Source organism: Engraulis encrasicolus, chromosome 8 (genome assembly GCF_034702125.1).
Source record: "Engraulis encrasicolus isolate BLACKSEA-1 chromosome 8, IST_EnEncr_1.0, whole genome shotgun sequence".
Lineage (NCBI taxonomy): Eukaryota > Metazoa > Chordata > Actinopteri > Clupeiformes > Engraulidae > Engraulis > Engraulis encrasicolus.
Window position 1 is genome coordinate 43,626,988 of NC_085864.1, and position 14,203 is coordinate 43,641,190.

Here is a 14,203-nt window from a genome sequence, read left to right on the forward strand (position 1 = left end):
GATACTGAGTGGTAGGGTGGGTTTCAAACCTGTAACAATCTGCTTTAAAGTCTCCTTAACCACTTGGCCAGGGGTGGAGAAACTTTTGCATCTGTACTATGAACACAAATCAGGATTTCCCCCTGCACTTTAGGCCTATATTGAAGGCGGCCACCTTCACAACAGACCCCACCTTCACTAGGTCCTCTGAAAATGCAACTTAATTGTATTGCAAATGTAATTCCTAAGAATACTTTACAAAATATGTCATATTTCATGTGAAGCTGCATAACATTAAAAGTATATCGGGCCCGGATAAGATGATTACGGCCCTTGGGACATAGGTTCTCCACCACACTGGGCCATGGGCCTTGGCAAAAAAAAAAGAAAATATCTAGGTTAATCTCTATCTAACTACGGGTATTGTATAAATACATACAATATATACATATATATATATATAGGCCTACAGTGGCCTGAAATCTCCAAATACCAATTAATATTCTTTAAATAGTGTTGTTACATTTGTATTAGTTGTATTGTATTAGTAATCTATGAGTTTTGTTCAGAAATCATTGTTAATTTCTATGTTTTGGTAGATAGAACCCTATAATTCTAAAAACATTTTGCGGCAAGGTTCTATCTACATTCTACCTGTTTAAAAAACACCACTTCCAAATGTTCAATTATTTAAATATTTCAGATTTAGAGTTCATTTAAGGTGTCTTTAAGTGTAGTGTATCAAATTAACATTTTCCATATGCCAATTATGATCTACAGAGTGCCCCAATTATACAGTGCAAAATCGCATCGTACAGCAATACATACAGTGGCCTGCAATCTCCAAATACCACTTAATTTTCTTTAAACAGTGTTGTTACAACTATTTTATTAGTAATCTATGAGTTTTGTTCAGAAATTATTGTTAATTTTGATGTTTTGGTAGATAGAACCTTATAATCCTAAAAACATTTTGCGATTTCAGTGCAATAAGGTTCTATCTACATTTTACCTGTTTTAAAAAACACCACTTCCAAATGTTCGATGATTTTAATATTTCAGATTTAGAGTTCATTGAAGGTGTCTTTAAGTCTAGTGTATCAAACAAACCTATTCCATATGCCACTTCTGATCTACAGAGTGCAAAATCTTTAAACCTCAATATCTCAGAACTGGTCAAAAGTCAGATAGAACCCTATAATCCTAAGGCGACGAATTATAGATTATGATTTTAATTGATTGGAATGTTTTTGAGACTAGATGGAATGGGAGGATGAAAGGGATTTAGAAGAGATGAGTGCGTTCTGTTCGCCAACATGCTCTGTAGACACACGGGTCATCTAGTAACAACCAAACATTGTCATGGCATATGTTTCAATGTTACGAAAGGTTGACAAAGTTGGACAGAAAGCATTACTCTTGATGTTTGCGAGCGAGGTCAGGGAGAGGGGAAAACTTCAGTTTTACAAGCTTCAAAGATGTTGGAGTTCGCTCTATGGAAAAGTTATGGATGTGTCAAACGAAGCTAGGATTTGTACTAGGAATATCACTCCGCGGCTGTCAAGCTTTCAAATCAGGGAACACAAATTGCTGATGGTGATCAAACATGATTGCAATGTTGGTTTAATTTCAAACTTCATTCTATCAAGACAAGTATTTACACTTGCAGTCTGGCATAATTATGGGGTTGTTTTTGAATGTTGTTTAAACGGGATAAGACTATTTTTTGGGGGCAGGCTACCAATAGCCGTTCACTTGCGCTAGCTTAGCAACATGGACATGGGAATTCACAAGGACTGCATGGAATGTGATAAAACGTTCTGGACACATTGTTTACACCCTGGCTGGTGTCCAAAATCCCGGAGGTACACTTTAAATTTAAGCATTTAGATATACAATAAACGTTGAATAAACTATAAATAATTTTCACATCACTAAAAGTCATGTTATTTGATCTTGACTCAGAGGCCCTAAGGACCAGCCGGTTCCAGAGGAGAGGGGCACCTTGGCGAGCTTGAGCCTGGATCGGGTCACTTCGCTGGGGGCAATGCGCTTGGCCAGGGTCACCATCCACTCCCTAGCTGTTCCCCCAGAGCCCACCACCCCCCAGAAGCCTGGGGCCAGAGGAAGACCACCCAGACCCCTCTCCAGTAAAAGATGGTTAGTTACCGCATGGAGTTTCTCACCTTAAGCAATATGGCACCATTTCTGGAAATAATTTAATTTTCCAACTTCTTTTGGAGTTACAGTAAATGGTTGAGTTTATTCTGAGCTATTCTTTGAGTTTGTCAACACAAATTCTGCATCCGAGCTAGCATATACTGGGACCTCAGTGTAAAAGCATAGCTTGTTGAAATGTACATTTTCCAGCAGGGAAGTCATGATTTGCTTTAGTTACTGTGGTATTGTATTGTATGTTACATCAGTGATTTTGATATGCAGTGCATCTCAATTGTGCTACTGTTCAGTCTATGGCTGTGTCAGAAATGTGATGGGGAAAAATGGGAGTCCCATGAAGCACTGTCCTTACTGCCTCGTCTGTCCCCCTCTTCCAGCACCTACTTTGTGGAGTACGTGTTCCCCGCATCACCCAGCAGTCAGACGGCCTCAGCTGAGGTCTCTCGAGTCGCCTCCAGCAAAATCACCGGGGGAGGTGAGTCAGTCAGTGGGAGGGATCCACGAAGGTTCAATTCAATGTTCCTGTCATGAAGCGACCTTGGGTTACATGAAAGACGCCACGTAAAATATTATTATTATTATTATTATCATTTTTATTATTATTATTATTATCATCATCATCATGAAGCAAGAGTGGTGTTGCGCTCTCAATGTACAGATGCATAAACAGGAGCGTGTACCCAAACAGAAAAGTTCAAAGGCTGAGGCTGGTTCGCATTAACCTGGTTCTCCTTGTACTAGAGCTTTGTGTCTTTGATGTTTGACCATTCATTTTTCGATTTCTGTAGGCAGTGGTTGAACTCTTGAACTCTGAAACAATTAAGTCCGTTGGAACAGTCATATTCACATCAAACCCACTCCCAATCCAAAAACTAAAGGTATTTTCTCTTTTTCTCTTTTGTGTCAGTTGTGAAGTTTTTACAGCGCATCGTGTTTCCAGTGCACTTCAGTGGAGCTGCTTTGGAGCAGTGGTGGCAGACCGAGCTCACTTTCAAGATCTTCTCCAGGAAGAACACTGTGAAGAAGGTGGGTTTGGTCAACACCTTCATAACACCACTCCATTTAACAATAGGAGCAGAATTGGTATCTAGTTAAAATGTTTAATCTGCTTGGCCGTGCCGTGGCCCACTGGGTTACTACGCGGCCACTGTCCTGTCAGAAATGAAGGCAAAAAAGCCCTAAAATGTTTTGTTATGTTTAATATTATTACTCTGTCTCTTAAAAAGGCTGGATAAAGGAAAGGGAGGTTACACAGGCAGGCTGAAATTATTCACAAAGTTCTATGTTGTCCTGTGGTGTGCCCTTGACACTTAAAGGGACACTGTGTGAGATTTTTAGTTGTTTATTTCCAGAATTCATGCTGCCCATTCACACACCTTTTTCATGAATGCTTACCACCACCATCCAATTCTAAGTATTCATTATGACTGTAAAAATAGCACTTTTCATACATGAAAAGGGGGATCTTCCCCATGGTCCGCCATTTTGAATTTCCAGAAATAGCCATTTTAAGCTACAAAAATGACTGTGCTTGGGCCATACTAGACAATATTAGTTTATTACTTCGTAAACTTTCATGAAAAGATCAAATGTGGCAATAGGCAGCCCAGTTTCAATGAGCAGCATAGTTGCAGTACCTATTTTGGCCATTTCCTGTACAGTGTCCCTTTAAAATGATTTCTTACTGTATGCAATACATCATGTTGCCTCTGTCCTTGTCCTTCCCTTTTCCTCACTCTTATTGTCATCACAGTTTTCACTCTCCCATCTAGTCTGCAGCCTGTGTTTGTGGGTGCAGCACAGCTGCCTTCCTACGTTGCTCCATATTCTCGAGCAAGAAATATTTTTCATCATAGCAATTTTTCATGCTCCCAGTCCATTTTGTCTGCAGCCAGTGCCCCCGGGGACAGCCGCCTTCCCGCTGTGCTCTGTATTCAGAAGCAAGAAAACTATTTTGGGTTTTTTTTTCCATCTTCTTTCATTCCATCTTGTCTGTAGCTGGTGTTTCACAGAGGCCTTTGTGCCTCACCCCATATTCCCAAGCAAGAAATATGTCATCGCAGTAACTTTTCATCCTCACTTTTATGTCTTGTCTGCAGTCAGTTTTCCTATGTACAGCAGCCTTCCCGCTGTGCCTCACATTCTCAAACAAGAAAACATTTTAAGTTCACTTTTTTTCGTTCTCCTTTATTTCATATTGTCTGCAGCCATTATTTCTGGGCACAGCAGCCTTCCTGCTGCGCTCGGTGTTGGAGAGTGAAGGCCTGGCCCACACCGCTTCATTGGCCATTCAAGGCAGCGAGGGATCCACAGCCAAACAGGAAGTTGGCCCTTTGAAGGTAACAGCCTGTCCCGCAGACGGCTTCCCTTTAAGTCTTACTGACGTTTGTGTCTCTTTTAATCGCTTCTGCTGAGGAAATTTATGAAGTCGTTTCGTTTTTATGTAGTCTTGAAGACCAACACCAGAGCCCCTACATTATTTTATTTTAAAGGGCGCTGAAGTGGTTTTAGTGTGCCATTTTCCCTCTGCCAACTGGTCCTTAAATTGGAGCAGAGTGCTGCTACATCACCGATGTGGTTTTTCACTGAATGTGCATCCAGTCCAAATAATGTTGTCTTTTAACCGCCCTGTCTGTGAGAGTCTGGGCGCTTTTTTGGAAGACTACACACACTTTAGAAACACTTAAATGCAAGTGCAATGCAAGTGGTATTTAGACATTGATACATCACTAAGTGTCTAAGCTAATTCGGCCTGATTGAACTGTTTGCCTATAATGCAGGCTGTATAACCCAACGTCTGGCCTTGTTCCCTACATACTAGGTGTCAGTACAGCTGGCTGAGGACAGTCAGGATTTCACCGCCAAACCAAAACCCTCTTCGCGGCCCATCCTCAAACGCACCCGCGTCAGCCCACACAGATCCCCCAGCCCAAGCCCCCTGGAACCCTCCACCTCCAGAGCCCAGCTGACCGTCCCCAGCTCAGACAGGGACCCTCCAGGGTCACAGCAGGGCAGGACGTCCTCACTCAGAGGCCCAAGCCCAGCACCAGCTCCAGCCCCAGGAGCACCAGCAGGTGTTACCTTCAGCCATGGAGCTCAACTAGTCAACCCAAGTAGTGGTGGTTCGCATCAGGACGTCAGGAGCTCTCAACAACATGGACCTAGTGAGGTGGATGAGGTGGGGGGTGAGGGGGAGGAGGTTCTGCTGCATGCCTTGCTCATGGTGCCTGATGGGAAGGATCTGTGCTGCGGGCCCTACCTCCAGCCGCCCAACGTCTACCTCAACTGCAAGCTGTTTGGCTCGGACGAGATGGCCAGATCGGTGGTCAGCTGGGGGCAGACCAACCCCAGCTTCAGCTTTACGCAGGTCAGTGAGGCTTCATTATCATATATAAAAGACTCATTCTCCATGCGTGAGTCAAAAGACTTTCTTTGTGGGGAACTGGACTTTGTTTAGGATGTTGAAGTGAAGACATTTGTTCTTCTGCTGAGATGTCCTGGATGAATGGGAATTTTCAGACAAATCTACATGTACATGCCTAAGTGGCTGACACTTAACTGGATGTTTTGCACATTGGAATATTTATATTGGATAATATTAGAGTTGACTGATATTTGGTGGAGGCTTTAGCTTGATGCTGGTTAGTGAGTGTGGCTTCATTTGAAAGACTCATCTTAGGTTGTGGTGTAGTGCCATTGGGTTATATTAGAAGTGACTTAGCTTGGCGCAGGTTAGTGAAGGCCTGACTCTGCATTCAATACTGAATGACTCTTCACTGGATGTTTTGCATTGTGGTATGTCATATTGGAATATTTTAGATGTGTCTGCTCTGGCTACTGTCTTTGCTGCTGATCCTGCTGATACTTGGCGGAGATTAACACAAGTGTCATCATTCATCAGCATTGCCATGTAGGCCTGTCTCCTGCCAGGAAAGTGTTTAGCCTTAGCTGTTTTGCACAGCCAGTGCAGAGCATGAGCAAGTGGGGAAATGTTGATGTAATATATATTTTTAAATGAAACGGGGACCAATTAGTTTTTCTTGGATGAAAACCATGGCTTGCATGTGTCTCTTGTTTGCTTGTGGATATGTGTCTATGTAGTAGCTTTAGCTTTATTATCCCCCATGGGGGAAATTTCTTCTAGTGAGAGGAGCTTAAGACATGAAAACAAACACAATACAGTCAGATTCCCAAGCACATTTACTCCAAGCAACACATTCCCCCATAACATGGACAAGACATTGGACAAAAACAGATGTCATCCATCAACAGTGGTCAGTCCCAGTTAACCCCATAGCGTGGACAAAGCATGGGAGGATGTGCAAGCAGCAAATAAATAAATAAAAAAAATCCGGGTGTTTCATTTTACATTGGCTCCTTTTTAAAAAGAAATTTATTAGAAAAATCTTTGTTCAGAATATGTAGTGATCTAGTAATATAGAGAAATCATAGCTTTCTATTAAGCCATGACTGTATGAATCTGCCTCTATGCACCTGCAGCCTCTGTGCACTTGTAGAAAATGACTCGTGTGTGTTTGTGTGTGTGTGTGTGTGTGTGTGTCTGTCTGTCTGTCTGTCTGTCTGTCTGTCTGTCTGTCTGTCTGTCTGTCTGTCTGTCTGTCTGTCTGTCTGTCTGTCTGTCTGTCTGTCTGTCTGTCTGTCTGTGTGTCTGTCTGTCTGTCTGTGCGTACGTACACCTGTGTCTGTGTGTTTGTATGTGTGTGTGTGTGTGGTGTATGGTGTAGGTGGCCCCTGTGCCTTTGAGCCATCGGCTGCTAGAGCGGATGAAGAACAACGTGCTGGTGATCGAGGTGTGGCAGCGGGCCGGGCCAGCGCTACAAGGACAGGACCAGCTGCTGGGGCTGGTCAAACTGCCCCTGCACCAGTTCTACATGTCCTTCAGGTCAGCTCTTGCAAAATACATACTTAGTATATCTCTGTCATATGTTGTTGACGTGCCTTGTTAATACCTGTTTAATGACACCATGACGCATTTTCTTAGTCACATCTGTTCTTATCCTCTCCAAGGATGGGTAGATTATGGGTAGAAACTGTGGCTTATAGTAACAGCTCAAATACAATTCTGACTCTTTTTACCTCTCTGAGGTTTGTGTGCAGGGGCGGCAAAATCAGTCACTCTTTGGTAATTTGACATGTAATGTCTTGTCATGTCAACCTTTATGAGTCATGTCGTGTCAACCGTTATTGCTGTTGGCTCGAAAATGCTTTCTTTTTGGATTATGCCGTAATTAGTTAGCAGACGAAGAATATAAATCATGGTTAATAATAGTACTTGTTCCTTTTGAAGTGATTAGGTCAGTGTGCAATACTGACCCTTGATCACCTCTCTGCTCTTTGTGTGTTAACAGGGACAGCCGCATCAGCCAGCTCCTGCTCCAGGCCCAGTACCCGGTCATCGCTGTAGATAGCCACACGCCCATCGTAGACGTCTTCTCAGGCAGCGTTCGGGGCAGCCTGCGGGTCCTCCTGGCCATGGGCTTGGCACAGCAGATCATCGCACTGCAGAGGGCCAGGGAGGAGGAGATGTACCCGGCCTCCCAGGCACCTCGACCCAGCCATTTGTTGGACCATGTACCGGCACCTCCAAAGGAAACAAAGGTGAGTCTTTTTGCAGTTCAAGTCAAGTCAAGTCAGCTTTTATTGTCAGTTTCTTCATATGCCCAGGTTATACAAGGAAATTGAAATTCCGTTTTCTCTCTCGTTACCATGAAAGGACATTGACATTTACAGACTGAAATCAAAAAAAGACAGGACAAGTAACAGTAATGGTCCAATACACATAAAGTGATGAAGTTTGTCTTGTTGTTAGCATAGTATTATAGCGGAAGTCAAAATGTCAAATGATGTCACAACGATCAAAATGTAATGAAAAGCAAAACCATCTTATCAAGGAAGTAAAGACATCATAACATTACGACTTTGCAGAGCTAGTCTGCTTTATAGCATATGACAAATGTATTGCGTTGCATATGCTGCCTTACTGTTATAAAAGTAAATATATTTTAGCAACATAACCAGCATTGTAGCCAAATAAAAAAAGTAAAACAATTGCAACCTTGAGTGCCTCAGCGTCTGTTCTACCTGAACATAACCAGCTTATTGAAGACTTCTGAAAATGCACCATAGGAATACAGACTGATCAGTGACGCTAGTCTGCTTCTTAGTAACAAAACAATACAAAAATGTGTAACCCAGTATACTGATGTATTTATATTGCCTCAATCTCAACCTCCTCTTTAACTGTGTATGTGTGTAGGGTGTCCATGCGTGCAAATCAAAGTAATCCCTCCTGTCCTTTCCTATTACTTGTGGGCTTGTTATGCAAGACGCAACATCATTGATGACTTATAAGGTTATTTTATTTGCAATTGGGATGTTGAATGGGGAAAAGCCCCCCTAAACGTGCCACAAGGATCAGGAATGTATGAAAGAAACTAGTTTGCCCTCCACTCCATCTCTGACCTGCTGACCCTTAGATGCTGTTTACACACACATGAATGTTTTTGATAATGCATCAGTTGTCTTCCTCTAGTTGACTTGTAACGTCGTTTTAGAAATCTCCTTTTAGCGGGCTAAAAGGCACCTGTCACAGTGGCGTGTATTTTTTAATCCACATGCCGTGATTATATGTAAATGAATGGATGAAATATTGCCATTTAAAAGTGTCCACATGCATGCAACCAAGGCCTCAAGCCTTAAGCCCTTTTGTGTGCGTGTATGTGTGTGTGCCTGTGTGTGTGTGTGTTGCAGGTGAGTGTGGGCGTGGCGGAGGCCCTGACGGAGCACGTGTTTGTGGTGCGGGTGGAGAAGGTGCGAGGGCTGGCTCCCCTGCAGGCCACCGTGTGGGGGGAGGCCGACTGCTACATCCAGTACTCCTTCCCCACCCAGGAGGACCAGGCCCAGCAACAAGCCGATCCCGACATCGTGGAAAGCAGTGAGTGCTACTACTTCACGTCTTTTATATCCTGAATATGCATGTTGCATGCTGCAAGTGTTTATCCTGAATATGCATGTTGCATGCTGCAAGTGTTTATCCTGAATATGCATGTTGCATGCTGCAAGTGTTTATCCTGAATATGCATGTTGCATGCTGCAAGTGTTTATCCTGAATATGCATGTCTTATTACTGTTACTGTTTGCTTTGGACACAGTTAAAGCTGTGGCCAAATTGTGCTGGAGTTGGAAGTGGGTTCAGATTGTCTTAAACAGGTCTAAGAAGTCATATGTTACAGCCTTGGCTGTATTTGAAAGGGCTAAAGCACTGTACTGTTACACAGTACATAGGTTCAATACCGGCCTGAGGTCATTTCCTTATCCTCTCTGTCTCTCTCTCTCTCCTGTCATTGTCCTTAGCATCTTGTCAAAGATACAGGCATGAAAGAAAGCCCAGAAGCAAAAAAAAAAAAAAAAAATCAATCAAATCTTAGATCTTTTTTTTTAAGTCAGATGTTACTACTTTTATGGAACAGTGCTCTTATGCCTCTTTTCCACTGCCGTTTTTCTGGTAGGCCTGCAGCCCGTTAAAGCATGACTCGACCGCCACTTTTTGCTTTTTGAATAAGCACGACACAGCTCAATCGTGAAGCAAAAAGTGGCTGCCGAGTCGTGCTGTGTTGAGCTGTAGGCCTGCCAGAAAACTGGCGGTGGAAAAGAGGCATTATGGAGGCAAAGTTAACAGTTTATATTCGCCTAATCATGGTCTACCCACACAGGTGAGCAGTTGTATGTCTTTGCACTGTATTGTTCTTGATCTCTGATTACCCCCTTTTTCCTCACTGTGGTCCTCCTCAGGTGTGACCCTGAAGCAGTTCCGCACGTCCACCACGCTGTGTGTGCCCGACCCCTTGTTTGGCCACAGCGAGACCCACGTGCTGCTGGTGCCACCGGGGGTGCCCGTCCAGAAGATCCTCCTCAGCTCGCTTTCCAGCCAGGGCCTCCGCAACGGAGGGGGCATCCAGTTTGAGGTCTGGTGCAGGTATGTGAATATTAAATGCTTGTAGTTTTTGACTATTTGTGTGTTAAAATGAAGAGGTCACTACCACTAATTAAATATATATGATAAGAGGGTTTGTCGTTTTATTATTTTAATATGGCTTTGAAAAAAGTGTTGTGCAGTCTGCTTGTGGGACAATACTTAGGCAGTCCACTAGAGGTCCCCATCAGCTCTCAAATGATCCTTGTGGAGGCACTGAAATGATATTGAAAACATTACTTTGAGGCTGAAAAAAACATGTGTGGTAGGCTTAATAACTTTAATAACATTTAAGGACAATAGTCATTAAAAAACATAAGCATTCAGCAATTTGTAGAAGCTAGGGCATTTTATCTAATGAAGATAGATCCACCTCGTCCAAAGAGTTAAGTGGTTCATAACTTGATTTCCAGACGTTCCATTGCCTACAACTAAACTCTATAGACTGTTTTTGGTTTGTTGGTGTTGTGTGATGTCCTGATCATAACATAACCTCTGAATTGCCCTTTTCCCTTCCCCCTATGCTGCAGGTACTACTACCCCAATGTGCGTGACCAGCACGTGGCCAAGGGGCTGCTGCTGCTGCCTAAGCTGTGTGGCATGGTGACCCTGCAGAGGCAGCTGCAGCAGACCGAGCCCCAGCTCTTCTCCCTGCCCCTCATACCCAGGACCGAGGGCAACACCACCCACCAGCCACCACCCTCAGGTACTCAATGCTGAAATATTCAGTTGTTATTCATTACTTTATTACTTTATTATCACTCTCTGTTTTGCAATAAATGTCCGTCTTGTAAATGTCAGCTCTCTGTATGTGTCCATGTCTGGGCATGGGATAGACAGAAATATAATTCCAATTTTCTTGTATGACCTGAAAGTATAGTTGACTTGACTTGTATGCACAAATAATGTATGCATGTCTCTGTTGCTACATTTGCATGGATTATTTGTTTCATTGCATGATGGTTACGAGAATGATCCAAAATGTTATAACAGCTACAGTGCATAGCGCATTGGTACCTAGCTGCTGTCACTCTCTCATCTTCTGTCTCCGTCCATCTCCATCACAGTGTTTCACTCAGAATTTCTCTGTCTCCCAAACTAAGCATGGAAAGCAAGTGCTGTGGAAAAGTGTTTTTGAAACAAATTCATAAAAGTAACCGTGTGAACTGAGATTCCTCTATGGAAAGTTCACTGCTTGCTACTACCCTCAAAGTTAAGTTATCATATTTTGTTTTGTGGACCCCTAGGGTTCCTGGATGTCAGTATCCAGTATAAGCACCGTCCTCTGAGGAGTGCGGGGCCTAAAGGTGGACTAGGAGCCGCCCGCTTCATCACCCTCATGGTGCAGATACACAGAGCAGCCGGCCTGAAGGCTGCCGCACGGTAACGGCCTCTTACACACACACACACACACACACACACACACACACACACACACACACACACACACACACACACACACACACACACACACACACACACACACACACACACACACACAATGTTAACTCGGACAATAAAATCTCTTTGATGGGAAAATGTCAGATTTTTTTTATATCCATCATCCAGATCACCAATGCCGCACCAATTTTGAACATTGTCATCAGATCTTTCCTCCACAACTCTTCCTCTCTGACCTCTCTCTCTCTCCTCCTCCTCCTCTTGCTCCACAGTGCGGTGGCCTCCGCGGACCCCTCTCTGCGCCACTTCTGCGAGGCCGGGGTCAACGCCTACGTGAGCTTGCAGCTGTCCTTCCTGTCGGATCGGGAGCGCCGCGTGTGCACGCGCGTGGTGGCGTCCTCCTTCTGCCCGGAGTTCAGCCACGTGCTGGAGGTGCCCTGCAGCCTGCTGAGCCAGAGGGAGGGGGCCGTCACGCGCAGCCTGGCCGAGCAGCTGCACGACGCGCACGCCGTCTTCACCGTGCACCACCGCGACCACCGCAGGGGTGAGGGGCTGTGTGTATGTGTGTGCGCGTGTGTGTGTGTCTGTGCTCGCACGCGCGTGTGTGTGTGTGTGTGTGTGTAATAAATAACTGCTTATTGTAAAGATGGTGTTACGTTCAATGCTTTGATGTGTGCATGTGGGTGTGTACGTGTGCATGTGTTGGGGTACCGAGACCACCGCAGGGGTGAGGGATGGCGTGCGTGTGTAATAACTATGCATTGTAAAGATGGTGTCATGTTCAATGCTTGGATACGTATAAGCGTGTATGTGGGTGTAAGTGTGTGCATGCGTGTTGGGGTACAAGACGGGCAAGAAAATGGTTTTCAGGGTCTCCGCGGATCCTTAAAAAGTCTTAAAGTCTTACTTTTAATATTTGTTTTTTAAGGTCTTATAAAGCCTTATATTTCGCCAATTTTTGGAAGTGTGGTATTATATTTACGTGGGAGGTCTTATGTTTCATCTGGGTAGTTTGAGTGTAAGAAAAAGGTCTATTTTTTGACTCTATAAACCTTATTTAACCGGCATACGTCCCTTATCAAGATGCGGAAAAGTAGATGAAACTGATCTGTGTTTGTGGCGCAGCGCAGCCCGCTGGCCACACAGCGGGGGGCAGCCGCAGACCTGTGGGCGCAGCGTCTAGCCTACTTGCATGTTCTAGTAGAAACAGTCGAAAAAGTGGTCGAAAAAATATGAACGTGAATCGAGATGGATAGATAGATGCAAGTTCAGTGTAATGTGGCTTGAGGACAAGAAATAAAACAGTTAGCTATCCAAAGCAACGTCGGAATATGAAGCTTGATGTTAACTGTGTCGGGAGGACGCATAGCCTAATCATTAGTCGTTGAGGGTAAGTTTTAAATGTTGTCTGTTGTAAGCATGGTAGCCATGCCCTTGCCATGCCCATGCGCCTTTTAAGGAAAAGACTGTGTTTGTAAAGATACAGGACAGAGAAGCCTTTTGGCTTATTGAAAAGATTGTGTTGGATGAAGATCTACTTGACTGAAATATTGATATTTCTGAATTCTAATAAATAATGTTCTGTTAATTTAATGTGTTTGTGGTGACAGGTGGTTCTGCGTCAAGGTCTAAAGAGGCAGTCCTGGGAACAATAACTATTCCACTAGCAGATCTCATTCACAAGAGAACAGGTTTGTCTTGTTCTGTCAAAAAATATTTTATTTAGTTTTATCTGTTGTTCAGAAAAATAACTTTCTAACACTGAACCTGGACCAGAATAAAAAATATTACTTTACTAAGTGTATTCCAAGAACATGGCCTATAGCCTATTGGAAGGGGTAAACTTGCTTATAAATAGCTCAGATGCATTGTTAAGTTAAGAAAAGACAGGACTCCGTGCTCTTCTACTGGATGATTTACCTCAAGGTTAACTTAATCAGGGGTGAATTTCTCGAAACCAAAGTTGCTTACTACATTAGCTACTTCGTTGCTTTCAATGCATTTTCCCATTGGCAACTACCGAAGTTGCTAACAGGCTAACAACTTCCCTTTTGAGAAACTTACCCCAGGTTTGCTACTGAGCCAGGTTCTTAGAATAACCCCTGTTAGTGTAATCTACTTCAATGTACATAAACGAAACCGCTGTGTTTTTCCCCCCCAACACCCAGGGATATCTGGCTGGTTTGGTCTGCTGCTGCCCCAGGATGTGAGCTCTTCTCAGGCCTCCCACAGCTCCGTCGGAGGCCTGGAGCTCTCCATCGGCTTCGCCCACCACTCGGACCGCGACCGCATGATCAAGGCAGCCCGCGCCGTGGGCTGGGAGCCGGACGAGAGGAGCGAAGATGACATCGAAGATGGAGCAGCAGCTGACGATGACGACGACAATGACGATGGTGGTGACCGATCCAGAAGCGTGTGTGTGTCTGTGGCCGTACCCAGAGCCTGGCTGCCCTTGCACTGCCTCCTCCAGCCAGAAGATGGCACTCTGCTACGCTCCACCTATTGCTATTTCCGCTATAAACTTTACGACCGTGACGCCTGCTGCTCAGACCTACGCCACCCGACCCTGGACAAGAAACCTGAAGCCAGGGAGGGCATGGATAACTATGACCAGGAAGACCATGATGGTGGTGGGGATGGTGATGCTAAGAG

General features: G+C 44.2%; 1 protein-coding gene across 1 annotated transcript in view; it reads left to right on the forward strand.

Annotated features, from left to right (window-relative positions):
* c2cd3 (C2 domain containing 3 centriole elongation regulator) overlaps positions 1-14,203 on the forward strand; it is a 29,907-nt gene that overhangs the window by 3,963 nt on the left and 11,741 nt on the right. Inside the window, exons 6-19 of the mRNA XM_063205769.1 lie at positions 1,945-2,139; positions 2,535-2,632; positions 3,065-3,183; positions 4,365-4,496; positions 4,979-5,524; positions 6,903-7,060; positions 7,527-7,776; positions 8,929-9,112; positions 9,970-10,153; positions 10,681-10,856; positions 11,398-11,533; positions 11,824-12,095; positions 13,162-13,242; positions 13,720-14,203. The exon at positions 13,720-14,203 is cut by the window's right edge and continues 239 nt beyond it. Of these exons, the coding sequence (XP_063061839.1) occupies positions 1,945-2,139; positions 2,535-2,632; positions 3,065-3,183; positions 4,365-4,496; positions 4,979-5,524; positions 6,903-7,060; positions 7,527-7,776; positions 8,929-9,112; positions 9,970-10,153; positions 10,681-10,856; positions 11,398-11,533; positions 11,824-12,095; positions 13,162-13,242; positions 13,720-14,203 (3,015 nt within the window). The remainder of the gene's footprint in view (positions 1-1,944; positions 2,140-2,534; positions 2,633-3,064; positions 3,184-4,364; positions 4,497-4,978; positions 5,525-6,902; positions 7,061-7,526; positions 7,777-8,928; positions 9,113-9,969; positions 10,154-10,680; positions 10,857-11,397; positions 11,534-11,823; positions 12,096-13,161; positions 13,243-13,719) is intronic.